This window comes from Nicotiana sylvestris, chromosome 8, assembly GCF_000393655.2.
Source record: "Nicotiana sylvestris chromosome 8, ASM39365v2, whole genome shotgun sequence".
Taxonomy (NCBI): Eukaryota; Viridiplantae; Streptophyta; class Magnoliopsida; order Solanales; family Solanaceae; genus Nicotiana; species Nicotiana sylvestris.
Window position 1 is genome coordinate 6,049,773 of NC_091064.1, and position 25,891 is coordinate 6,075,663.

The following is a 25,891-nucleotide window of genomic DNA, read 5'->3' on the forward strand; positions in this document are numbered from 1 at the left end:
TCCGCATACACATAACAGGCCATAATACTTGAATACTTCCAAATAAAATTGATTATGGCGGCCGTCAAGCCTCACACGCACCGCACGAATCACATGAATAACTTAATCACGCTGAAGGAACTGACCACTACCACTAATATGCCAATTTAACTATGGCTAACCAATATAACTTCTTCCAATTTATACTTGATTGCCTTAGAAATAATAATAACTCCATTTAACACATAACGCACTCCATCCGCACTCATCCTGAATGATCTTGCAACACAAGACCATGCTGCCTCAAATCCCACGAACCATTGCATACCTCCCTTGTGCGCACATTCACATCCTCAACTGGTACGCCCATTCCGATAATCCATCTAGGAATCCAAAGTCATTTTTTCTCATTCCTCCAAATGCTACCCTGCAAGCCAAAAATATTATAAAACACTCTGAGCCTCTTATCACAATCCGCTACAAAAGCTCGATTCTTAACCATACTACGGGCATGAAATCCTTAGGCACTGCATTCTAACCTTTGAATTCACTAGGACTGTTGTTGAGAGCCACCCACTCTGACTTGGTCCCGAATATAATCAACTACAAGAATCTTCTAGCACATGAACACCCTCTCGACGAAATACCCGACTGAATCCCTTTCCTTGAAACCCGTATCTATACAAAGCATAAATCCTGAACCTTCCCCAAGTCTAGACATGGGTCAATAAGGCTAACTATAGCACACCTTTAACAATTCCTTTGCTCAAATTACCACTTATGTTCTCTTCCCTTAGCTAAAATAGCCCATCAATATGCTAATAACCAGAAATCTCAAAAATAGGCGACCATGCAATCTAACCGTAGGCGGTGGGACTCTCCCACTTAGCTTGAAGCCACTATTACACAACTCTGGAACCCCCCAAGATTCTTTATCTCTTATTGAGATGACCTTGCGCAATCAAACTACCAAATTCCTCGAAATTCTACCATTAGCATTTCGTGAACACTCTGAATCTCTAGCAACATCCACACATTTGACCTCCAACCATATAGCCAGTAAAATCCTTCGCAGAAGCTTTGCCAACCACACGACCGCTGACCTGCTCACAGGAATTAACCCATCTGCAGAAATTACCTACCGACATCTTACAGCATTGTTGCACGGGGTACAATCACTACGACATCAATAACCCATCCTGAGCCCGTGCTCATCCACCAGCTGCACAAGTCTATTCACTCCTTGTGGACGTCAACTAAATGTGCGACAATATCTTCCCATCCAAAGTCATGTTGTATCTTCTTCATATCAAGCAACTCCTTTCCGTCATATCCAATCTCCTGCCGCATAATAGCCAATACTTAAAATTAAATCCGTAGACCCAATCATCGTCCGCTAAAACTCCCAAATCATTCCAAACTTTCCTTAAGGTGTGTTGTCATCCTATCACAAAACTCATATGCGACTTCGCCACTCTCCCACTTTGGCCAAACTCACTCCTTTAAATAGTTACTCGACCTTTGCTTCTTATACCTGGCATTCTAGAAATTTACCCATTGCCTGACACTTCCCACATGTCCTTCCTCATACTTTGTTGCCCGGTTGATGCCTTGATTCAACTCTCTATCTCTGTAACATTGGAGCCACAGTTCATTACTAACTCTAAATCTTCCCGAAGATCATCTTTCTCAAGCTACCAACACTAGAAACACCGAATCGATCCTGAACCGCCGCATACTACGATCTCTGACAGTTGCTTCTCCAATATCACTTCACAATACCCTGCCCAAAGGCGAATTGAAGAGAGCCATAACACCGGCGATCTTAACATATTTGATCGAGGACGACAATACCACATCGCAGATAAAAATTCCACCCCACTTGAAAACACTAAGTCTTGTTACTCTATCAATCCAAACCTGGACATTCACAAGCCATTTGTTTTTCCTTCTCCAGAAATGAAATATCGGATCTCTGAATCGTGCACTGAGTAGACCTTCATTCAAGTCATTCACGGCCCCAACACATAGGCAAGTATCATGCCATCACGTCTATACTGTGTGATAACCAATCATGAGCAATCATAGAAATTTGTGCATAGCCTCAAAGCTCTCAGGAGTGCAACTACCGAACTGAAATGATAGAATATCCTTCCGTAAAGCAACAATAATAGCCCAACCAACTATGCCGGGAAAAACATCCCGCACCACATCTGTAGTACCATTATAAGTCCTCAATTCTCGATTTATAATAACTGCTTTGTATCGCATAAGATTGAGTGGGAAGGAAACAAGGGCATAAGCCTCAAAGGAATCGAACCGCACGATGAGGAATCAAGAAGGGAAGTGCTAACAGCCATGTAGCCTCTCGAAGATAAGTATAGACGTCTTCATACCGATTCGTAAGACTCTACTAGACTTGCTCATGACTCGTAAGACCTAAAGGGAACCAAGTGCTCTAATACCATGTTGTCATGACCCAAAATCCACTAAGGGTCATGATGGCGCCAGACATCGCTGTCAGGCAAGCCAACCATAAATACTTAATCAAATTCTCGTTTTAATAATTTTGAAAGTTATGATTTTTCCTTCAATTTTACTAGTAAAAGATAATTATTTCAAATTAAATATAAATGTTAAGGAGTCATACAAAATACCCCATAATCATCCCACAACCCGGTGTTACAACTGCATGAGCATTTACTAGGGAATGTAATAAAATACAATAACTGTCCGGAATATAAATTGGACAGAAAAGAGAATATAGTACAATACTCTGAAGGAGACTCTACTGGCTGCGGATCATCTCTCAAGATGCAGCTCGCCTAAGTCCCTGTATCGACCATGTTGTTACGCCACTAAGCCACTAACCACACATGAACCTGTGCAACAAAATGCACAGCAAGTGTAGTATGAGTACGAAAATAACGTGTACCCAGTAAGTATTCCGTCTAACCTCGAAGAACTAGAGACGAGAGGTCGACTTCGACACTTACTAGTGGTCCAATAATAATATATTGAAAATGTGAGGAAATCATGGAATTTGCAAAGCAAATATAAACTCATAAATCCTGAAAGCAGGTAAACGACTTCTCAAATAATAATGAATTTCCAAAGATTTATATTTCATCATCTTTATTAATTTATCTCAGGCCAGGAAAGGCAAATATCAATATTTATAAATCTCAGGCAAGCAATACAAGCATGCACATATCTTGCCGAGGTCGTACGATCCGATCCAATAAATATTTAAACTGTGCACTACTAGAGGGTCGAATGGCGTGAAACATAGATGCATCTATTTAATCTGTTGAGGCGTTCGGCCCGTTCCAAAATTAAACACACACAGATTGTCAATCAAGGATTTATCAGGGAACATTTATCCAAAGAAAAGTCAATTCTCCTTTAACGATTTAAGAAAATGAAGTTTAATCTTTTTTTAGAAATTCATTTTCAAATTCGATATGATTTAAGCAATTCAAATTGTCAATAAGATTACGATTATTCCAAGTATAGCATGTTTTGGGGTTCTAGCCTCAAACTGCTGAACGACGTGCTAGAGCTCAAAACGACCGGTCGGGTCATTACATGAATTCACCCCTCCCATATAGATCCGCCCCTGGATGGACATGGTATTTTCAAATTTAACCATTATTACTTCATTAGTGGGATTAAAAAGTTACATATGTAAGGTGTAGATATACTCTTAATGTTGTGAGGTCTTTTTGGGAAAATTATTTATTTTGTCAAAAATATACAGTATCACACAATGTTAAGAGTATATTTGAGCTGGTTGAGCCCATTTTTAGGCTTTAGTTTACAATGATTTTCTCATCTTGCCCTCAGTGGATGTAGCTAGGCGCTTAAGGTATACTTTAGTTTTGCTTACTATAAAAACAAAGTAATAAAAAAACTGCTATTTATTTTGTCTATTCTTAACTCCTCAATTAAGTAACAGTAACTAATGAGGTCTTCCACACTGTGCGAAGTCGCGTTTTTATTGAGGGGTGGTAAAATTTAAAGAAGTAAATATACAAAAAAAGAGTCAAGGAAAATTAACACATAGTATATATACATAAAAAATAATTATTACCTATCTATAATTTTCCGACAAATTAACACCCCTTGAAGCTATGTAGCTCCGGCACGGGGAATAGGATATTATAGCACTTGAAAATACTAATTTTTTTTCAGGATCTTTAAATTATTAATTTTCCTAGTTTTATTCTTCTTTCAGGTTACAGATGGCTAGCTGCAGGCAGAGGAAGTGGGGTTGATATAATTTGCACTGGATGAAATTCAGATTATTACTCAAGAATAGTTTAATTTAGCAAATTGCAATATATGCTTTTAACTGGATGGCCTTCATTAATATTGCAGGCAACATATGAAAGAAATGCTCGGGGGCGGATTGAGAAATTTAATTTGATGGATTCGACCCTTAAGATTTTTAACACTAAACTCATTTTAACTTTAAAATTATGAGTTCACCTATAGTAAATTTTAGTGCATTTTCGCATATATGTATAATGCCCATGTCAAAATACTGGTTCAAACGAACCCGTTGTCTAAGAGCTAGATTTTCCGCTGGAAATGCTCTTTCCATAGCTCACTACACTGGTTCTAACCCATGCACGACCACACTACTACAATAGAGTGTTAAAAATAAAGTATAAAAATATACTGAATTTTTATTTTTAAAATTTAAAAATAAAGTAAAACCAGTTGTAGAAGAACAGAAATTAATCTGAGCCTACTGAATTAATAGTATTTCCTTAAGGAACTTAATTCCCTCCTAGTACCCGAAGTTTAGAATTATTTCCTCCCGGGATAGAATGGATTATCCTCATTGGTACAGCGGTACTTCAAACCCCAGTGACCAACAAACTCAAAGAACAATAGCAAATAACATTTATTGGTTTCCTTTCTGTTAAAAACAATGCAGAAGGAAGAAGAAGAAGAAGAAGAATTCAAAATTTTCGTAAAGAAAATCTGAGGTAGAGTTCTTGTATTTATAGCAAAAACGTTGGATAATACCGAAGAGTTACAACTCTTCATGTAAGGCTGCAACTCAAAATGGTTATTTTATAAAAGGCCATCTACGCAAACCACCAAATTCAAATTATAACGAAAAAATAAAAATGGAGGAAAAATTAAATTATCATTATAGAAACAGCCTAATTTGGATAAATAATATTGCGTTAATATTAACAAATAAATTTGGTCCAAAAAATTAATCAATCAATCAGATCATTTGACCGAATCCGAATTCGAATTTGAAGCCGAAGCTGAATACGAAACCGAGTGAGCGACGATGACAACGGCGTGAGGCTTGCCTTCTTCTCAACTCTTTAAGAGCTAGAAGAAGTGTAATTGTATATATATCCATCGAAACTCTTTTCCTCCTCCAATATGGTACAATGTCCCTTTGTCAAAGAGGGAAATTTAAAATTTTTATTTTTCCCTCCATTTTCCATTCACTTTATTTTTAAGCTCTAACAAGCATAAAACCCAACAATCCCCCACATGAATGGGGAATGGCTATATCATGGAAATATACATGAAAAATCGTGTGATTTACAAGCAAGGATTAATCGCATCTGGATTAGCAGGTTTCCCTTTGAACTTTCCATAGTGAACTTATGTCGGATATACTCGATCAATCGGTAGATTTAATATTTTTGAACCGTCGAGCTTTGGTGTATACCTAGACAACCATAAGTCACACAATTAACCCTTAACCGTATTTGGTTCTCATTGTTGTGTTCGTTTCAACCATGAACACCGCCTGGTTTCATAGATGCGTAGTTTCTTTGAAACGGCTAACATTTCACACTTACATAGGTGATTCCTAAACATGTCATCCCATAGATACACTCTTTGATATACCCTGTATCAAATTTAGAAACCATTAAGAGGTCTTAATGCTTTATCCTTGGTACTGAACATTGTCTCATCACGTGTGTGAGCACGTGATTTTTGCTTCACGAAAAACTACTCCAAAAAAGAAATCAAAAAATAAAACAAATTTCTCTTGGTGTACAATTGTTAGGATTTGCCTGGCATTTTTGATAATTATTTGTGTTTTGTCCGTAAATGTTTACCTTGTTGTAGTTAATTGAAAAATAAAAAATAAAAATACATGGTGTATGCATATTTAGGATTTAATTATGCATTTAGGAATTAATTAAACCGTCATTTGGCTCTAAAAAATCATAGAAATATGTGTTTTATTCTATTTGTTGTCATTGTGTGATTTTATTTTAAGGTTTTAATTTGTGTGTTAATTGTTGTAAGTATTAATTAATGTTTTTGTAGATGTATTTTTGATTTTACAATTTAATTAGGAATTGTGTTAAAATTAGGAATTAAAAGAAGAGAATGAAAAGAGTTGAAAATATAAGAAAATCGGACTGGGCCAATTCTGAACCATTTCAGGCCCAAAATCACACCCCACGTCCAGGTCCAGTCCAACCCGTCTCCAGCCTCTATCAAACGACGCCGTTTCAAGCATCTCAATCTGGACCGTTGATCTCAGATGATCAAACGGTCCCAAAGCTGTGACCAAACCCGATCCTTGACCCATTACCCGGTTAAGCCCGACCCCCCTATTTAAACCAAACTGCGCCGTGTAGTTTAACCCCTTGATCCTGGCCGTTGATCTTAATTGATCTAACGGCCAAGATTGAAACAAACCCTCCGTATATAAGGCCAATTCTTTACCCCACACCCCAAAGCTATACCCCCCTTCCACCTTCGTCTCTAATCTTCAGAAACTAGACATGTCTGCCACCTTCAACCACCGTCCTCCGCCCACCGGAAATCGCCTCACGGCGGTTCCGGTGGTCCAAACACGCCCAAAGTTACACCATAGCTTCCCCACAACATCCTCTTTCCAGATCTGGTATCAGTTTCCCTCGAATCCATACCCAACGTATCGAATCTTCAATCAAAGAGTCCGCCTGAAACCTCACCTCTTCCGATGACTACCAAATTAACACTCTTAAGCCATCTGACCACCCTCGTTGCAGATCCACTAACCATCTAGATCAAATCTTCCTGAAACTCCTCAAATCTTCATTTGAAGATTCGAGCCAAACATGAACCTACCCCCAACCAATGCCAAACTCATACCAGGCATGTCCCTGACCTCCCTCGTCACCAAACCACCATGGGTTTGGTTCGAATCTAGCCTCAGTCACTCGAATCTTAATTTTGGGCCAGGAACCTTAGCGCCGCCACAAGATCCCCTGGTGGCGGCGCCAAACCTAATCCGACCTAAACATACACACATTGGCCACTAGCCCACCCTTGACCCAAATCCCATGATAGTTCTGTTCAAATTAAACCAGAGCTGGACGAATCCCAAATCGACTGTATGAACCCTAGAAATCCAGAATCATGGAATCCGTCCCAATTAAGTGACGATTTGGGATCTAATCGACCTTAATCGAAGTGTTTTCAGTTGAGAACACTTCGACTAAGGTCTGTTCGACCTCAAAGTGCCCGAGTTCGAAGATCGAGCCTGGGTCCGTGTAATTTTGATATTTTGAGGTATTTTCCTTTTTTTTACTTGTTCTGTGTTCATTTTTGAGTAACTAGGTATCTGTTTAGTTTAGTTCTGTTGTTTGTTTTTCAATTCTTTTTGTCGATTGATTCTGTTCATCTTCAGTAGACCTTTTTATTTGGTCCAATTCTATCATTTGTTTATGTTTGCTATAATTGTTATGTGTTATAATTTGTGTAATCGGTTAATAAGTTGTGTCGATTAATTAGTTTCCAGTTAATCCATATTTCTGCCAATAACACTGAAATTACTTGAATTGTCTATTCCTCTGTTTCTGATTGTTCAGTGTCGATTTTAATGTGTAATCGATCAATTAAGCTTCGTTGATTAGGTCGTTCGTATAGTTTGAATCATTTGGCGTTCTGTTGTTTATAGTTTTTTTTCAATTGATTAGTTGTCTGATTAATTAAAATTCTGATGGATTGTAAGCATTGTTCTGAATCACTGAAACCCTTTTATTTGATGCCTTAAAGTACTAGCTGAATTGGTTATAGCTGTTAGTCAGAATTAGTTTTAGATAACTGTTAGTTTGAAAACAGATTTCAGAATTAAAGTTTTAATACAGTTGAATAATTGTATTAGGAGGCAGTAATATTAAGGGGTTTTCAGGGTTGATTTAGGAATGAAATAGTTAGGATTATATTTTAGTATTAGTGCTTTGTTAGTGGGGTATTAATTAATACACTAATGGGGAACAAAAGGGAGTGGAGGGGCTGAAATTAAGGAAAAGCTTTCCTTAGTGGATTTTAAGTGGAAAATTCAGATTTTTAGTGGAAAAAAGGGGGTCGGGCAGTAAGTTTGAAAGGAGAGAGCGTTGTATAAGAGGTAAGATTGAGGACTGAAAGAGGGGGATTCAAAAAAAGAAAGAAAGACTGAAAGAGAGAAAAAAATTGAATTTAGAAAGCTGAAAAGTTGAAAAAGAATAGCCATTGTTTTCATTGCATTACTTAGAACTTGAAATAATTAGAACACTTCTTCTTTTTGCTTATGCTCTATGCTTGGGACAGTTTGTAGTTGCTGGTTATTCTGTTGTTACACTACTGTTGCAATTGTTGTTTGCTACTACTGCTGCTGCTGACTCTCTCCTTCTTCTTCTTGTGTTGTCAATACCAATAATTGTTTGGCATTGTTATTTTTCAAGTAGTATTTCCTGAAGTGTGCTATTGGACATCTGTTACTGTTTCATTGCTTTTTCTGGGTTTTTCTCCATTGGTTTTCGGGATTGTTGGTTGCCGGATTTTGTTCCGTTGGTTTTAAGTTGCCTGTTGGTTATTGTTGTTGTTGTTGTTGTCTGCGACTGATCTACTAATCCTCACCTTCTTCTTCTGTTCTATTATCAGGTACGCTTACTTTGAATCACCTCGACGTTTGATTATTAAAGTTGAAATAAAATGGACAGAAGATTTCTGTATTTAACTATAGAATAATTGTATTTTAGTTAGATATTAGTTATGTGTTTCCAGTTATATGAAGGGTAGAGGCATGTTGTATTAAGACTATTTTTGTAAGATCACTGATTAGCAGCTAGATTACGGACCTAAGATCCTTGAAATGACGTGAATATTAGCCAATACAGTATGTATGTTTAATTTGAGCAGAATTGTTAGATTGTTGAACTATTGGACGTATTTCCGTAGGAATTGCATAGTTATCAATTTCAGTTTTGCTAATTCATATGTTTAAAATAATGTAGCTTCGGAATCACGTCCAACTCTAATTGGTAATTAGTTAATGTGGTGAATCGATTTAATTGGTTGGTAAAATCTAGCTTTGAACTCGCGAATATAGGAATAGAAGTAACTTGAAGTTTGTGATTTTTTTTAATCTTGTTAGTAACAAAGATCCGTAAGTATTAGGCAAATATAATTGGTTAGTAATTTCGTATAATCCGTAGGCTTGATATATTTGAAGCGCGATTCAATGTAGTAAGGCTAAGAACACTAATCCCATAGGTTATTTAAGTTAATGATCAATCTTAAGCAAACTTTCGTAATCATTAGTAATTAAAGTTGGCTTAGCTCCAAGTAGTTGAAAACAATTAGTTCCAACGGTTCATTTCATCTAACAAGGTGGGTTTAAATTAGTTATAGGATAATTAGTTTCTTTTGAAAATATATTGTTTGTCAATTCCGTATTTATTCATAATTTCAATTTCAGTAGTATTGGCTTATAGAATAAGGCATGAAATAATCTCCTTTTACGCAAGTTGATTGCAATTTTCCGGTTGAGTTTAATTTAATCCGATAAATAAGGGACGGCCTTTTCAAGCATGTAATTAACTAGGATTTCTCTCTTTTATTTTAGAGACAAACTTAAATAGAAAATGTAGTCACTTTAGGAATGTTTTTTTAAAAAAAATAAATGAGGCGTGCCTCGCCAAAAATAAAACGTACAAGCGGCGAGTCCCTCTATTTTTAATAACTATCTAGCTTTCGGGAGAGGCCGTTTAGCGAATATCCACGGCCTTCGCCGAATTAACAACGCGTTAGTATCTTTATGCTCGTATTTAATAATGTTATCTTCCCAAACTCGGGTGCACATTTATGTGACCCAAATCCAAATCTCAACGAAGTTGGAATGCATCGAAAATTGCTGGTACATTTATGTGGCGCAATTCGAGATGCGTTCTCACGACGTTGCAATTCTTTAAATAAATAATAACAAAAGCAGTAAATAGTAAAAATTTGCACGTAGGTTCATAATTGTACAAATCAGATAATTAAGCCAAATATGACAGTTGAGCGACCGTGCTAGAACCACGGAACTCGGGAATGCCTAACACCTTCTCCCGGGTTAACAGAATTCCTTACTCGGATTTTTGGTACATGGACTTTTAAACAAAGTCATTCTTTTCCTCAATTCGGGATTAAAGCCGGTGACTTGGGATACCATAAATTTCCCAAGTGGCGACTCTGATTCTTTAATAATAATCCCGTTTCAATTGTCCTTTAATTGGAAAAACTCCATTTCGCGCTCCTTTGCGGGCGGCGCGGGCGAAAAAGGAGGTGTGACAACGTGAATGGACCAAAATTTAGTTGACAATATTAAACTGTCATTAATGACTTTATTTGATCTCCTTGAACCTAAATCTTGGGATCTCCAGTCTTCTAGGTAAAGTTACTACCACAATGACTTGTCCTCAGCCGTAGTCCCATTCTCCTCGATGATCTTTCAACTGACTCTCTATTTAGGCCTTTTATAAGCGGATCCAACATATTATCACTTGTCTTTACGTAGCCAATTGTAATGATCCCAATTGTCGCTTGACTATCGTAATGTATGCATATTGGTGCCAACGGTTTGTGCCAAAATGGAATATCTTCCAAGAAATTTCGGAGCTATTCAGCTTCTTCACCAGCTTTATCTAAGGCTATAAACTCAGCCTCCATTATAGAGCGGGCAATACAAATTTGTTTGGACGACTTCCAAGATACCACTCCTCCACCAAATGTGAATGCATTTCCACTTGTGGATTTAGAATCAGTTGAATCGGTGATCCAATTTGCATCACAGTATCCCTCAATCACCGTAGGATAATTAATGTAGTGCAAAGCAAAGTCTTGGATATGTTTTAAATATCTCAAAGCTCGTTTCATCGCCATCCAATGAGATTGACCTGGATTACTCATGTATTGACTCAATTTACTTATAGCACAAGCTATATCTGGTTGAGTACAATTCATAATATGCATTAAAAATTCCACCACACAAGCATAATCCAATTATGATATGCTTTGGCCTTTGTTCTTTACAAGTGCAACATTCAAGTCAATTGGAGTCTTTGCAACTTTAAAATCTAAGTGCTTGAATTTTTCAAGTATTATTTTAATGTAAAGATGTTGCTTTATCTTTACTATTAAGTAAGTAAATAAAGAAATATCGAGTATTGTCATCAATAAAAGATATGAAATACTTCTTTTCACCGCGAGATGGTATTGACTTCATATCGCAAATATATATGTAAATTAAATCTAAAGGATTTGAATTCCTTTCAACTGACTTATAAGGATATTTAACATACTTTAATTCCACACATATTTGACATTTTGATTTATCGCCTTAAAACTTAGGCAATACTTTCAAATTAATCATTTTTCGCAAGGTTTTATAATTGACATGTCCCAAATGTTTATGCCATAAATTGTTTGACTCAAGTATGTAAGAAGAAGCTAAAATTTTATTATTGTCAACAACTATTACATTCAGCTTGAAAAGACCCTCAGTTAGGTAACCTTTTCCTAAGTACATCTCGTCCTTACTTATTATAACTTTGTCAGAAATAAAAACACATTTAAACCTATTCTTGACGAGAAGTGAAATATAAACTAAGTTCTTCCTTATTTTAGGAACATGACAAACGTTGTTCAGAGTCACCACCTTGCAAGAGGTCATCTTCAGGAATATCTTTCCATAACCTTCAATTTTGGCCATTGCAGAATTTCCCGTAAAAATGGTCTCGTCAGGTACAACGGGAGCATATGAAGCAAATGCTTTTCTAACCGCACAAACATGGTGGGTGGCTCCAGAATCAATCCACTACTCCTTAGGATTCCCCACTAAGTTGCATTCAGACAATATAGCGCACACGTCATCAATATCATCATTTGTTTCAACCATATTTTCTTTATCCTTTTTCTTCTCTTTCTTCGGAGCATGACATTCTGCAGCTTTGTGTCCAAGCTTTCCATAGTTGTGGCAGTTTCCCTTGAATTTCTTCTTGTTGAGATAGTTGTTTGGTCCAGAAGACTTCTTCTTCTTTTTCAGATTAGTTGGAGCAGTCTCAACAATATTTGTTCCCATAATTGTTAAGTTTCCACGAGTTGTTTTTCTGCAGCTTTATTGTCCTTTTCGATCCTCAATCGAACGATGAGATCTTCGAGTTTCATCTCCTTGCGTTTGTGTTTCAAGTAGTTCTTAAAGTCCCTCCATAAGTGAGACAACTTCTCAATCATCGTTGCAACTTGAAATGCCTCATTAATGACCAAACCTTCAATGTAAATTCGTAATTAGTAACAAAATTAATGCTTTCAACAGAAGCATTAATTCGGATTACACATTCAGCAATGAGATCATGAATTATAACTTGCAGCTCTTGAACTTGGATAATGATTGGCTTGTTGTCTATCATCTTATAGCCCAAAAATTTGGCTGCAACAAACTTCTTCAAACCGGCACCCTCGGTTTTATGCTTCTTTTCCAACGCCTTTCATAGTTCTTTCGAAGTTTCCACATTACTATAGACGTTGTAAAGATCATAATCCAGTCCGTTAAGAATGTAATTCTTACATAAGAAATCTAAGTGTTTTCATGCCTTAATCACAATAAAATGCTCATTTTCAGGAGTTGATTCTGGCAGAACCGGAATATCCTCCGTGATGAACTTCTGTAGACTTAAAGTAGTCAAATAGAAAAATATCTTTTGTTGCTAACATTTGAAATCAATCCCGAAAAAAATTTCAGGCTTTTCTGGCGGAGCCGGTTGTGGCATAGAACGATTGAAAGAAGCGATATTGCTCGTAGAGCCAACCACGGGGATTCCTATTTCTGTAATTTCTGTTAATCACAAAATAGAAATAAAATTAATTAACGCTAAAGTATTTAAAATCTTCAAACCGAATAACTTTAACAGAAACAGATTAAATACCACGGTGAAGATTTTATTTCTTTAAACCGAATACAAAACGAGTAGAAAATCACAAAGATTTTAATCTCGTAATCTCACCCAAGAAGTAAAAAATCCAAAGATTTTAGTCTCCAAACTAAGAGTAGAAATCACTAGGATTTAGTCTCCCACAAACAGAATATAAGATGAATACAGAAAAATAAATTTAAGTTCCTTAAGTTTGTTAATAAACTGTATTCGAAAATATATTCAAATATAAAAATAGTAAAACCATAATTGTAGAAGAATAGAAATTAATCCAAGCCCATTGAATTCACAGTGTTTCCTTAAGGAACTTAATCCCCTCCTAGTACCCGAGGTTTAGGATTATTTCCTCTAGGATAGAACGGATTACCACTGGTGTAGCGGTACTTCAAACTTCAATGACCAACGAACTCAAAGAGCAGTAGCAAATCATACTTACTGCTTTCTTTTCTGTTAAAAATCAATGCAGAAGGAAGAAGAGATATCAGAATTTTCGTAAGGAAAATCTGAGGGAGAGCTCTTATATTTATAGCCCAAAGGTTGGGTAATACCGAAGAGTTGCAACTCTTTATGTAAGGCTGTAACTCAAAATGGTTGTTTAATAAAAGGTCATCTATGCAAACCGCCAAATTCAAATTATAACGGAAAAATTAAAAAGGAGAATTTTTTTATTATTATTGTTACAGAAACAGTATAATTTAGATTAAATAATATTGCGTTAATATTAACAAATAAATTTGGTCCAAAAAATTAATCAATCAAATCATTTGACCGAAGCCGAAGCCGAGCGACGACGACGGCGCGAGGCCTGCCTTCTTCTCAACTCTTTAAGAGTTAGTAGAAGTGCAATTGTATATATACACATCAAAACTCTTTTCCTCCTCCAATATAGAACAATGTCCCTTTGTCAAAGAGGAAAATTCAAAAAATTTACTTTTCCCTCTGTTTCCCACTCCCTCTGTTTTTTAAGCTCTAACAAGAACCTAACATAGAGCTGCATCAATCCCTCTTAATTATCAGAGGTGGATCTAAAGCAAGTTCTATACGTACAACTGAATTCACTGCTTTCAATTCAAATTATATATACGTGTAGGGAAAACATTTAAAAGATGGTACACATATGATAAAGATTATACTCCCTCTGTTTAATTTATGTAATTTAATTTGGATTGACGCGGAATTTAAGAAAAAATAAATATTCTTGAAACTTATGGTTTAAAAAATGTCACTACAATTGTGAATATTAAACTTTTGAAAACATATGGTCATAAATTTGTCATAATATTTGTGTGATCGTAACAACTTCTAATCAAGAGCAAAATAGAAAGTATAAAAATTACTTATTTTCAAATTTAAAAAGTATGTTATTTCTTTTTAAAGAACTAAAATAAAATATGTCATATAAACTGCAACATGCAACAGATGAAGAACATATTTTAAACTCACTAACTCTAAATTATAGATTCGCTTCCGAAAAAAATCTGTAATGTAGAGGTTGACTTTTTAATAAGTCATCTATGATCTAATCAAATACCATTCTGTGGTGATAAATAACCAAGTACGACATGTAGCACTCTGTACGTTATTTATGGACTATTTAGGGGTCGTTTGGTATAAGGTATAAGAAGGTATAATGTTGGTATACAAATTTAATACCACCTTAATATTTTATTTGGTTAACAAATTTGGTATAATTAAGTAATCCCGAGATTAAAATTAGTACCGAGATAACTTATACCTAGGGGTGTTCATAAAAATCCGAAAATCCGAACCAAACCAAACCGATAAAAAAACCGATACTTTTTGGTTTGATTTGGTTTGGTTTGGTTTTGGTTTTAAAATTTAAAAACTGATCAAATTTGATTTGGTTTTGGTTTTTATTTAAAAAAAAAACGAACCAAACCGAATATAGGAGTAGCTATTTTAAATTTATTATTACACCTATAGATATGTATACTTTTATACAAAGTTTTAAATTTTTTATAGTACATATTAATCGTTTGCACTTTTAGTATAGTTCTTTACCTTTACATTCTAGTTTAATTGGTAGTTTTCTTTTGTTAAGTGTAAGAATCTATTTCATGTTAAAAATAATATATTTTTAATTGAGTCCTTAAATTATTCATCACTATTTGATTCAATTATCATCAATATATCTTGGTAAATAATAGATTTCTCAAAGGGCAATTGATTTGATAGTATTACGTTGAAAATGTGGTCGCCGAAATATGTGTTTGGTAGTGTATGTCTTATAAGTATTTAAGAAAAAACTGACAAATAACCGAAAAACCTACATAAACCGAATCGAGAAAAAACCGACTTAATTGGTTTGGTTTGGTTCTAATATTTGAAAAACCGACTTACTTGGTTTGGTTTTTTTTTTAGGGAAAAACCGATCCAAACCGAATCATGAACACCCCTACTTATACCTTATAGAGGGTGGGGTAATTAGTGTCGGAATAACTTATACCTTCTTCTTAGAAATTATGCAATTGTCATTTTTAATACAACATACCAAACAGTGAATAAAAAACAATACCAAAATAACTAACCTCAGCATAACTAACCTCAGCATAATTTGTTCCGACATAAGTCGTATTTAAACCAAACGAACTCATTATCTAGCCAATACTACACGTAGCCTTTAGAAATGCGTCGTTTCATAGCCTTAAAAGTTAAAATGGTTATCCTTGCTCGTTGATGCATTATATGATTGAATATAATCAGTTATAGCCATTGAATGTAAGAGTAATTTTTTTGTTATAAAACATAATTTAGTAACGTTCGGGATATTTATGTAAAATCGAATGACTTTTTCGTTATAAAATACTCTTACTTATTGAAGTTGATGCAATAAAGTGAAAGTTAAGTGACATGTGACCATGCAGGAAAATTAACCCAAAAAAAAAAAAAGAGATTGGAATGTCATTGTTGCAACCAAAGGGGCATTCGGTAATTTGAAAATTTATATAATATGGACTGATAAGTGCCACCTAAAAGAAGATGACTTCACGAAGCAAATTATTTATAATTAGACAATTAATGGATTAGGACTTCTAGAGTCAGCTGCTAATATATCCATAATTTCTGATTTTCTTTATACTTAATCAAATCTTAGTAGAATGTCCACTCTACCCTTTAAAAATAAAGGTCAAATACTTTATTCTTTCATGTCAGCAGTAGAATTTTCTAAGCTCTAAATAACTAATTAATAATATCTCCAACAATAATGATGACTTAAACATATTTATATATCAATGAGAATTATTTTCTCCTCGTATGACATACTTATCTCTCTCTAAACAAGCATTATTGGTATATTCAAAGAGGGCGGAGTTACAGCTCGGCTTACAAGTATGACAAACTCAGTAGCTTTGACTCGGATTATATATTTGTGTTAAAAATTTTATTATTATGTATAAATAATTAATTCAAAACTCAATAAGTTGCTTTTTCTAAGATTCATAATTCATAAACTCAAAATTCTAGCTCGGCCTTGCAAAACCAAAGGTGTTATTTTCTCTTGAAATTTGATGGTTAAAGTAGTTATCACAACAACAAAACAACAACAACAAAACAACAACAACAACCCAGTATAATCCCACTTAGTGGGGTCTGGGGAGACTTAGTGGGGTCTGGGGAGGGTACTGTGTACGCAGACCTTACCCCTACCCTAGGGTAGAGAGGTTGTTTCCAAATAGAAACCCGGCATCCTTCCCTCCAAGAACTTCCCACCTTGCTCTTGGGGAGACTCGAACTCACAACCTCTCGGTTGGAAGTGGGAGTTGCTTACCATCAGAGCAACCCCTCTTGTCAAAGCAGTTATCACATGCATGTTAATTTCGGACACTGCTACTTTTTTTCTCTCTCTTTCTCTTCATAAATACATAGCAAGGCGCAATTGCAGCTAATTTATAGAGTGATCGATCTTTAGTTACCATCATTTCTCAATAAATTTTATATCTATATATATATATATATATATATATATATGATACATCAGATTAATGTCCATGTATGTATGTAGGATTAAATATAGAGAAATATGCAAGGTATTGTAAACGGCAGAGACCTTGCTGGCAAGATTCACTGTTTTTTATCGCTCTGATTCGTAAAAAAAAAATAAAAAAAATAAAAACTATGTACATTTATGCGCGCTGTAGGAAATCTAATCCATGTACTTTGTGAACATGGATACAGGTACTAAACATAATCCTTTTTTCTTCAGTTCTGTACAGTCATTTTCCTTTGTAGAAACATTTAATCCACTAGTCATCATCTGGCCAGATGTATTTCCCTTTCCCTGTTGAAACCAAATTCCAAAACAATATTCTTGAGTACAAATGATAAGTACCTATGCAATTATGTTATAACAATCATGTAAGTTAAAAAGATAGAGGCGAATTCAGAATTTAAAATTTATGAGTTTCTACGGTAGTTGTTTCAAGTTAATAGTACAATTTTAAAGTCAAATATTTAATTTGGAGATATATATTTATCAAATTTCTTAATATATATTGGATAAAAGTTATTGGGTTCACGTAGATAGATAACCGATCCTCTAGCTCCGCATCTAAAAAGACATACTTTGCATGTTCCATTTTATATGAAATTATTTTCCTTATAATATGTTCCAAAGAGATAATCACACCTTTTTATATTTGATTTTTTTTATTTTTTACTTTTGTTTTACCCTTAATAATATGCTCTTAGAGTAAATGTCATAGCATATTTAAGACCAGTACTATTGATATGTTACAAAAAAAAAAAAAAATCCTTTCTTAAACTTTGTGAAGAAACAAAAAGTATAGAACGAAAAAACAACTGGAATAATAATTTTAAAATTCTGTTTTTTTTTTTTCAACTCCACTCTCTTTTTTACCTCAAAAATACTGGCAGTGCTCTTCCCTTTCTGACTAATGCACAATTGGTCCATGTAAGACACCTGCAAAATAGAAGAAAAAAATGAGAGATAAATAAAAATAAGAGAACAAAAACCTTAAAGAAAGTGAATAAGAACAAGAAAACCAGCTACTTATACTAATCAAGTTTGTTTTGCAGAAGTTATGATAGTTGAAGTTTGTGGTATTCTTGGGCCGTGGCGAAGCCGGAAAATTCGCTAAGGTGTTCAAGACTTAATATAAATGCATATAAAGTAATATTTGAACTATATCTTGTGCGCGAACTCTCTAAAATGCTATCACAACCGTATGTCGGATCCTCCAAATATACACTACTTTTACAGGATCCGACAAGCATCTGGCTACATTTTTAAAGAGTTCGAGCAACATAGATTTGAACTATATATATAGTATAAATATCTGGAAGGATGTTCAACTTACGAACCTTGGGGCTATTGACAGGTGAACTAGCAGTATCTTCAAGATCATCATCTACTGCTGCTGTTCTTTTCATCTTTCTCTTTTTGGAACCAAAATTCTTATTATTTTCATTAATATCTATAGCACTATTTCTATTATTGGTAAATTCATAAGATGCTAAAGAAGCAGCATCAGAAAAAAGGGAATTATTTTCAAAGCCAGAATATGAAGAAGTAATTTGTTCATTATTGTTGGACATGAAATCTTGTAAATAAAATGTCCAACTACTCTCCTCTGGATTTTCTTCTGAGTAATTTGTACTATAAGAAAACCCCTTATTACATGCAGAATAATTATCCATTTACAATGAAAAGAAGAAATGGATAAAAAAAATCAAAAAAGGGCCAAAAATACTCCTGAACTATGGAAAATAGATCACTTTTATCCTCCGTTATCTTTAGGTTTTCTTGTTATAGTCTCACAAAAATTTGGAAAGTTGCTGAGAATTTATATAGAGGAATAAGAATACCAGAAATGAGTTGATTTTTTTTGTGGGGGGAGGGGTTGTGGGGGTGGGGGTGGGGGTATTGGAATCTTTGAGTGTGGGCCAGAGGAGAGTTGAAAAAGAGAAGTTTAGAAGATGCAACAGAGAAAATAGATGAGAGAGAGAGAAGTTAGAAGGATTTGACATTTTATGATTTTAGGATTAAATTAGTGGAACAAAGATTTGGAGAATCTAATTTTCTATGGTGTTATTTCCTTTCAATTTAATATATTGAAATGGTCATTAGGTCATAAAATGACTTAGACTTTTTCATTTGTCATTTCTCCCTTCCCTTTTGAGCTTTCTTTATAGTTTTTACAAACTTCTTAGAAACTCATTATTACTAGTAATAAGGGAAGTTCGGTGCATAAAATATTACGCGTTCATATGTGGTTCGAGAAAGGGTCACACCCGGCCCCGAAGGGGTCTACTATATATAGACAACCGACTTTGATGCAAGCATCAGTGGCTGATTCCACAGCTTGGACCCATGACTTATAGGTCATACAGAATAACCGTTGCTCCAAGATTTCATTTCATCATTATTACTAATAATATATTAGTAATATTTTTTTTAGAAGCCAAAAAGATAAAGAAGTCATTATTTAGATAGAATTAGGGAAGGGGTAGGAAAAGTACAAGAAAAATAAAAGAGAGGATAAGGCCTAAGAAGAAGAAGAAGAAGAAGAATATTGGATTTTTAAAAGGTACTATTTTCTTGCTAATTATTCATCTATTTAATGAAGAATGATTTACTAATAAAAGTTAGTGATTGTCAACACATGAGACCTTATAATTGGATGTGAATTATGTCTTGACTTCAGAAATTAGAGGCAAGTGTATAATAACGGTTTGACAAAACAATTTTTCTAAAGTATTTTTGGATCTTATGTTAAGAGATTTGATAATCGATCACCACTAATTTAGTATCTTCCCTGACGTATCAACAATTTTTTTTATTTTAATAATTTTCATTTGTTTCCTAAGAGTGCCATTATCTATGCAATTTTCGTACATACTGTCCGTCTCAATTTATGTGGCATTATTTGATTGGATATAAATTTTAAAGAAAAAAAAGTAAAACATTTAAAATTTATAATCTAAAATAAATCATATATATTTATGCTCTCGGGGGTATTATCACTTTTAGCACGCGCTAGAAACTATTTACACTCGATAGCCGAAAAAATATAGTATAAAATTTGTATAATTTTTGTATATAACATACAAAATATATATATATATACATTTTATGACTATTATTTTTAGAATGGCTATATGGTATCATTTTCCCAATATATTTTCCGATACATGTACTTTAGATAGGGATATTGAAAAGGAAAAAATTTAGAACAAAAAATTAGGTAAGACAAAGATTGACAAGTACAAACATGAATAGAGAGACAAGTACATCTTAGTGCTCGGTTTGAGTTAAATTCTACAAAGTGCATTTCAGGTAAAAAAAAAAAAAAAAAAAAAAACCTTGCTGACCAACTGCAATCAAGTTTCGTTGGATTAAGAAACTATTCATAGATTTTTGCTAGTTAAGATGGCTTTTCATAACCACTATGTCAACCACCATCGACTATTACCATAATCAACAATCACCACCAGCCGCTACCATTAGCAGCTATTATGAGCCAGTTTGGATCAGTTGTTTTCAACTAGCTGATAAGCATTAGGTGCAGAAAAGCATTTTTAAGTGCTAAAATTGATTTAATAAATAAACAGTTATGTGTTTAGATACAAGTGCTGAAATTGATAATAAGTTGTTGCAATATTTGATAAAAAAGTGCTGATAAGCTCCTTTTTCTATTAAAATGATTTGAATAACTTTAGAATTGATTACACTTATAAGAGCATAATTTCTTCAAAATTTTAGATTCCAAATCGATTCAAATACAAAATATTTTATTTTAAATACAACTGTGATTAGATAAGATAATTTTTATGATAAATATAATTTACTTTATGATAAGCATATAATCCTAAGTCAAGTAATAATTAATAAATTGACAAAAATTTCTCAGTTAAAAAAATAAACATAAATAGGATAAAATATTTGAAGAGAAACACTGTCTTCATCACCACAACACTTAAAAAGCAATACACCAAAAATTTATTATGTCCTCGTTTATTACACACAGTTCAAAGATTAATACACCATCACATAGATATAAATATGCAAAGAATAAGAAAATTTGCTTACCTCAAATAGTCAATGAGAATTGAAGACTTGAAAGGCGGGGGGGTTTAGGTTGAAAAAATAGGTGAGGCACTGAGTATCGATGTAAGAGTTTTGTTTGAAAAGTAATATTTTAGGGATAAAATAGTAAAAATTTTGGTCAAACTTAAAGTGTTTATAAACTAAAAATTCATAAGCTGAGGGTGACCAGTTTATGACTTTTGGCTTATTTTTGACTTATAAGTATTTTAACTTTACCAAACACGTAGATAAGCCGAAAAGTGCTTATAAGCTAGTTTGACCAGCTTATAAGCTTAGCCAAACATCCTCTATAAACGTCATCACCACCACCAACCACCACTGTCAATTGATGTCATACCAATCACCACCATCACAACTATATATTTACCACTGTCAAACTACCACTACCACTACCATCAACCGCCGTTAACGACCACCACCCCCTATTGCCAACCATCACCAACACCGCCATATCCACTTCACGAACCTTCTTTACCATCACAACCACTGCTAGCACCACCACTACTAACCATTACAGCCCGCCCAACAACTACCGCCATCAGCCATCACTGATCCCAAAATACCAGCTTATAACATACTTGTGAAAAATATATTTAAATTATTTTATTTGAACTTTATATTTGTTAATTTTTGACAAAAAAATAAATTGAAAACATAAGAATATTGAAAAAAATAAACAATTTTAATTATTCAATATTCAGATCTAAATACAACTTCTATTAATATTTGTATGTGTCTTCATATTCAAATATCTTAATTTAGAAAAAGAAAAAAAAGGCCCAAAATCAATCACTTCTTTGTTTCAAAGAAAAAAAAAAACTATGGAGATTAGGCTCCCAAATGAGAGTAATCATCTATCAACCGTTCGAGCACACATCTCTGACCTCTTCAAAAAAATATATCTTTTTTTCGTAAAAAAAATTATATTATATATATATATATATATATAGTGATGAATCAGAATATAACTATATGTCGAGCCTTCAAAAATATATGAAGAAAGATAAATTCTACAACCTTAAGTCCTAATGAAACAGGAACCTTAAATGAGTTAGGGTTTTTAATATATTTGACCGCTCGTTCAAAAATATTTACAGCCCTTAATAATATATTATTATTTTTTCTGCAGACATCTATTTAAGTTAATTTTCAATGAGTTATGAGGGGGTTCTTCCTATATCGTTTTAGTTACCCAAAGAAAATGGATTTTTTATTTTTAGCTCGCGCCAAAAATTATTTATATTTGATAGTTAAAAAAATATATAAAATTTTATAATTGTTGTATGTAACATATAGAATGTATATATACAAAAATATATATATGTTTTCGGCTATTATTTTAAGAATGGGTATACAGGACGAGGCCTTAAGAGAATAAAGATATTGGATTTTAAAAGGTGCTATATTTTCTTGCTGATTATCATCTTTTTGCTGATAAATGAAATTAATTATAGTTAGTGATTGTCAACTCATGACTCATGAGACCTTATAATTGGATGGAATTATGTCTTGACTTCAGCAAGAGAGACAAGTGTATAATAACGGTTTGACATAACAATTTATCTTAATATTAAAGGAGCTTATGACTATAGAGAATTTATAATCACCATTACTTTAGTATTCTCGCTGACGTATCAACAAAAAGTTTCATTCTAATTATTGTCATTTTTGTTTTCTGAACGTGCCATTATCTCTTCATTTTTCGTGAATTTTTCTTTTTTAAATAATATTCGCTATATCTCAATTTATGTGATTGTATTTGATAAGGTACGGATTTTAAAAAAGAAAATAAGAAAGAATTTTGTAATTTGTGGTCTAAAATAAGTCATAAATATTTATGAAGATTTAATCATTTCAGTACGGATAAAATAAAAGGTTTAAAATTAACTTATTGTCAAAAATAGAAAAATATCATCTTTTTTAGACCGGCAAAAAAAAATCACATAAATTAAGACGAACGAAGTACTAATTTGTACCAGTGAAAAGGTAAAACCCTTGTCTACTAATGAGTCAAGACCCTTTAAAGTAACAAATACTTTCTCCGTCTCAAATTATCTATCGTGTTTTTCTTTTACACGCTGTTGAAGAAAATGTTAAATAGGAGAAGTTTGGATTATTTTACCCTTATTTATGTGTTAAGATAAATATCTCTTCATTTAATATTTACTCATAATTAAGGTATTTGTAGTCTTCAAGAACAATTAATATTAATGGTAGAATAGGAAAAAGATAATTAATTTTGTCTTGAATTTATAAAATAACAAATAATTTAAGAAACTATTTTTAGAAACTACAGTAGATAATTTGAGACGGAGGAAGTTTTTACAAATGGGTTGTCAGCTTATTTCCCATAACTAGAGGCAGATGCAACGCCTAATCAACTTGTTTAATTGAACCCAATATTTTTATTATAGAATATTAAAATTTAAATCCCTAATTACAAAAGTGCATGGATTTAGTTTTGTAATTAAAAAAAGAGATTGAACTTATTAATTTTAAATTCTGAATCTACCTTATAATTGAGTTATTGGATGCTCCCTACAATCTCAATATTTTTTACGTTACATGTTTCTATTCGGACCGGGATGTTGAAAAGAATAAATATCATAACCAAAAATTAGGTTACGCAAAAGATTGACAAATACAAACATGAATAAAGTAGTGCTCGATGTTTGAAGGGAGCATTAGAGCAACAGTAAAGTTGTCTTCGTATGATCTATAAGTCATGAATTTGAGCCGTAAAAATCCAAAACAAAGGTACTTTTCGATGGAATAGAAGTTAATAAGGAGTAGTTCTTTTCCTATATTAGAAGAATATTTCCAATTTTCCTATAAGATTTTCTTTTTCTTTTTCTTTATGACCTTTTCAAGTATTCTTCAAAAAAGAAACTTCATCTAAGGTCTTAAGGACAATAGATGAAGCCAGGGGCAGATGTAGAGTTTCTGGTTACAAACTAGGTCAAACTCGGTAATTTTAGGGGCCGTTTGGCCATACAAATTTTTTCATTCTTTTTTTGAAATCAATGTTTGGCCATGAAATTTTTAATTTTCACTTGAAGATGAATTTCGAAATTTTTTTTAAAAAAAACTCCAAAAGACTGTTTTTCAAATTTTTCACTTCAAATCACTCACAAAAATTCAAAAATAGCCCAAAATTGTATTCACGTCCAAACATAACTCTGACTTTCAAATACCATTCACTTTTAAAAAAATTTTAATTTTTTTTTGGAATTTTACAATTCTTATGTCCAAACGCCCACTTAGTTCAAATTTGTATTATTTTAAAAAATTATTACGTGCAAATTATACTTTTAATTTAATAATTTAAAAGGGTTAAAATTCTGAATCGAAAACTTTCAAATTCTGACTCCGTCTAAGCTCAAGAAAGACATCACTTAATAAGACACTTATCCTAGGAGTCCTATTATTGTAGAACAAACCTATTGAAGGTCAAGTATCCATCCTTTCCCAACTTCATCACTTCCCCTTTTGCATTTTTCTGTGCAAACATCTTCCTTATTATGTTTCAACCCTTCCAATAATTGCCTCCCATATGTCTTTTGATTATTTAAATGAGCATACGTTATATATAGGGGTGGCAAACGGGCGGTAGGGTCGGATATGGTTCGGGTCGAAAACGAGTAATGAAAAAACAGATAAGTTATCCGACTCAACCCATATTTATAAAAAACAGGTTAATCGGCGGATAATATGGATAGCCATGTTATCCATGACTTCTTGCATATGATCACTTTTGGGAGAATTTTTAGTCTTCCTAACTTGAGGAACCCTCAATTTGAGGCTTTACATATGTAAAAGTTAGACTCATCGGTTATCCATTGGTTACCCATTGATTATCCATTTTGTAAATGGATAATATGGTTCTTATCCATATTTGATTCGTTTTTAAAAAGTTCATTATCCAACCCATTTTTAGTGAATAATATGGGTGGTTACTTGTTTTCTTTTAACCATTTTGCCGCCCCTAGTTATATATATCGTCACTATAAATATATAATTTTTATACTATCAAGTTACTTTTAGCTACTTTAGTAGAGAATTCATTTTATTTTCAAAATTACGAATCTTACATTTTAAGAAAATTTACCTATAAATGTTATTTTAGTGACTTGATGGTGTAAGAAATTATTGTACTGACAATATATATAACTTAAACTCTAACCACTACCTTATACCGTTTAATTTTGGAATAATAAAGAACTATATATACTGGACCTCAAACGGACATGCATCCCATTGGTTAAACGATTATAATCTGACTACAATTTCAAAAAAAAATTGAATATTTTCTCTACCATCTAGCTGGATATTAATTTCAAACTCTTCTATTAACTACTATGTGAAAACAAAATAAAATTGTATATGTCATTGTCTTATTAGAGAAAGAACTAATTATAATATGTTTGGCCAAACTTTTGGGAATTTAAAAAGTGCTTTATAAAATTAAAAAATTTACCACTTATTTTAAAGAATTCAGGTGCTTGGTGAAGTTTCTCAACCAAAAAAAAAAAAAAAAAAAAAAAAAAAAAACTTTGAGAAATTGAGTTGCAGAAGAAGTTGTTTTTGTATTGTGAAAAAAGTAGCT

At 33.3% G+C, this 25,891-nt stretch overlaps 1 protein-coding gene across 1 annotated transcript; it reads right to left on the minus strand.

Annotated features, from left to right (window-relative positions):
• Positions 1 to 17,203: 17,203 nt before the first annotated feature.
• LOC104239834 (vascular-related unknown protein 4-like) lies at positions 17,204 to 18,977 on the minus strand. The gene is made up of 3 exons (XM_009794559.1): positions 18,540 to 18,977; positions 18,076 to 18,138; positions 17,204 to 17,496 (listed from the first exon to the last, which is right to left on the minus strand). Exons 1-3 carry the CDS (start codon positions 18,873 to 18,875, stop codon positions 17,362 to 17,364), a joined length of 534 nt encoding a protein of 177 aa, XP_009792861.1. The 5' UTR covers positions 18,876 to 18,977; the 3' UTR covers positions 17,204 to 17,361.
• Positions 18,978 to 25,891: the final 6,914 nt, after the last annotated feature.

Excerpts from the sequence above, each read along its gene's own strand:
- LOC104239834 (XM_009794559.1), bottom strand. The coding sequence starts at position 18,875 with ATGGATAATTATTCTGCATGTAATAAGGGGTTTTCTTATAGTACAAAT. Across the intron at positions 18,139-18,539 it reads CACCTGTCAATAGCCCCAAG|GTGTCTTACATGGACCAATT; the intron begins GTTCGTAAGTTG and ends TCTATTTTGCAG. Across the intron at positions 17,497-18,075 it reads GCACTGCCAGTATTTTTGAG|GGAAAGGGAAATACATCTGG; the intron begins GTAAAAAAGAGA and ends TGGTTTCAACAG.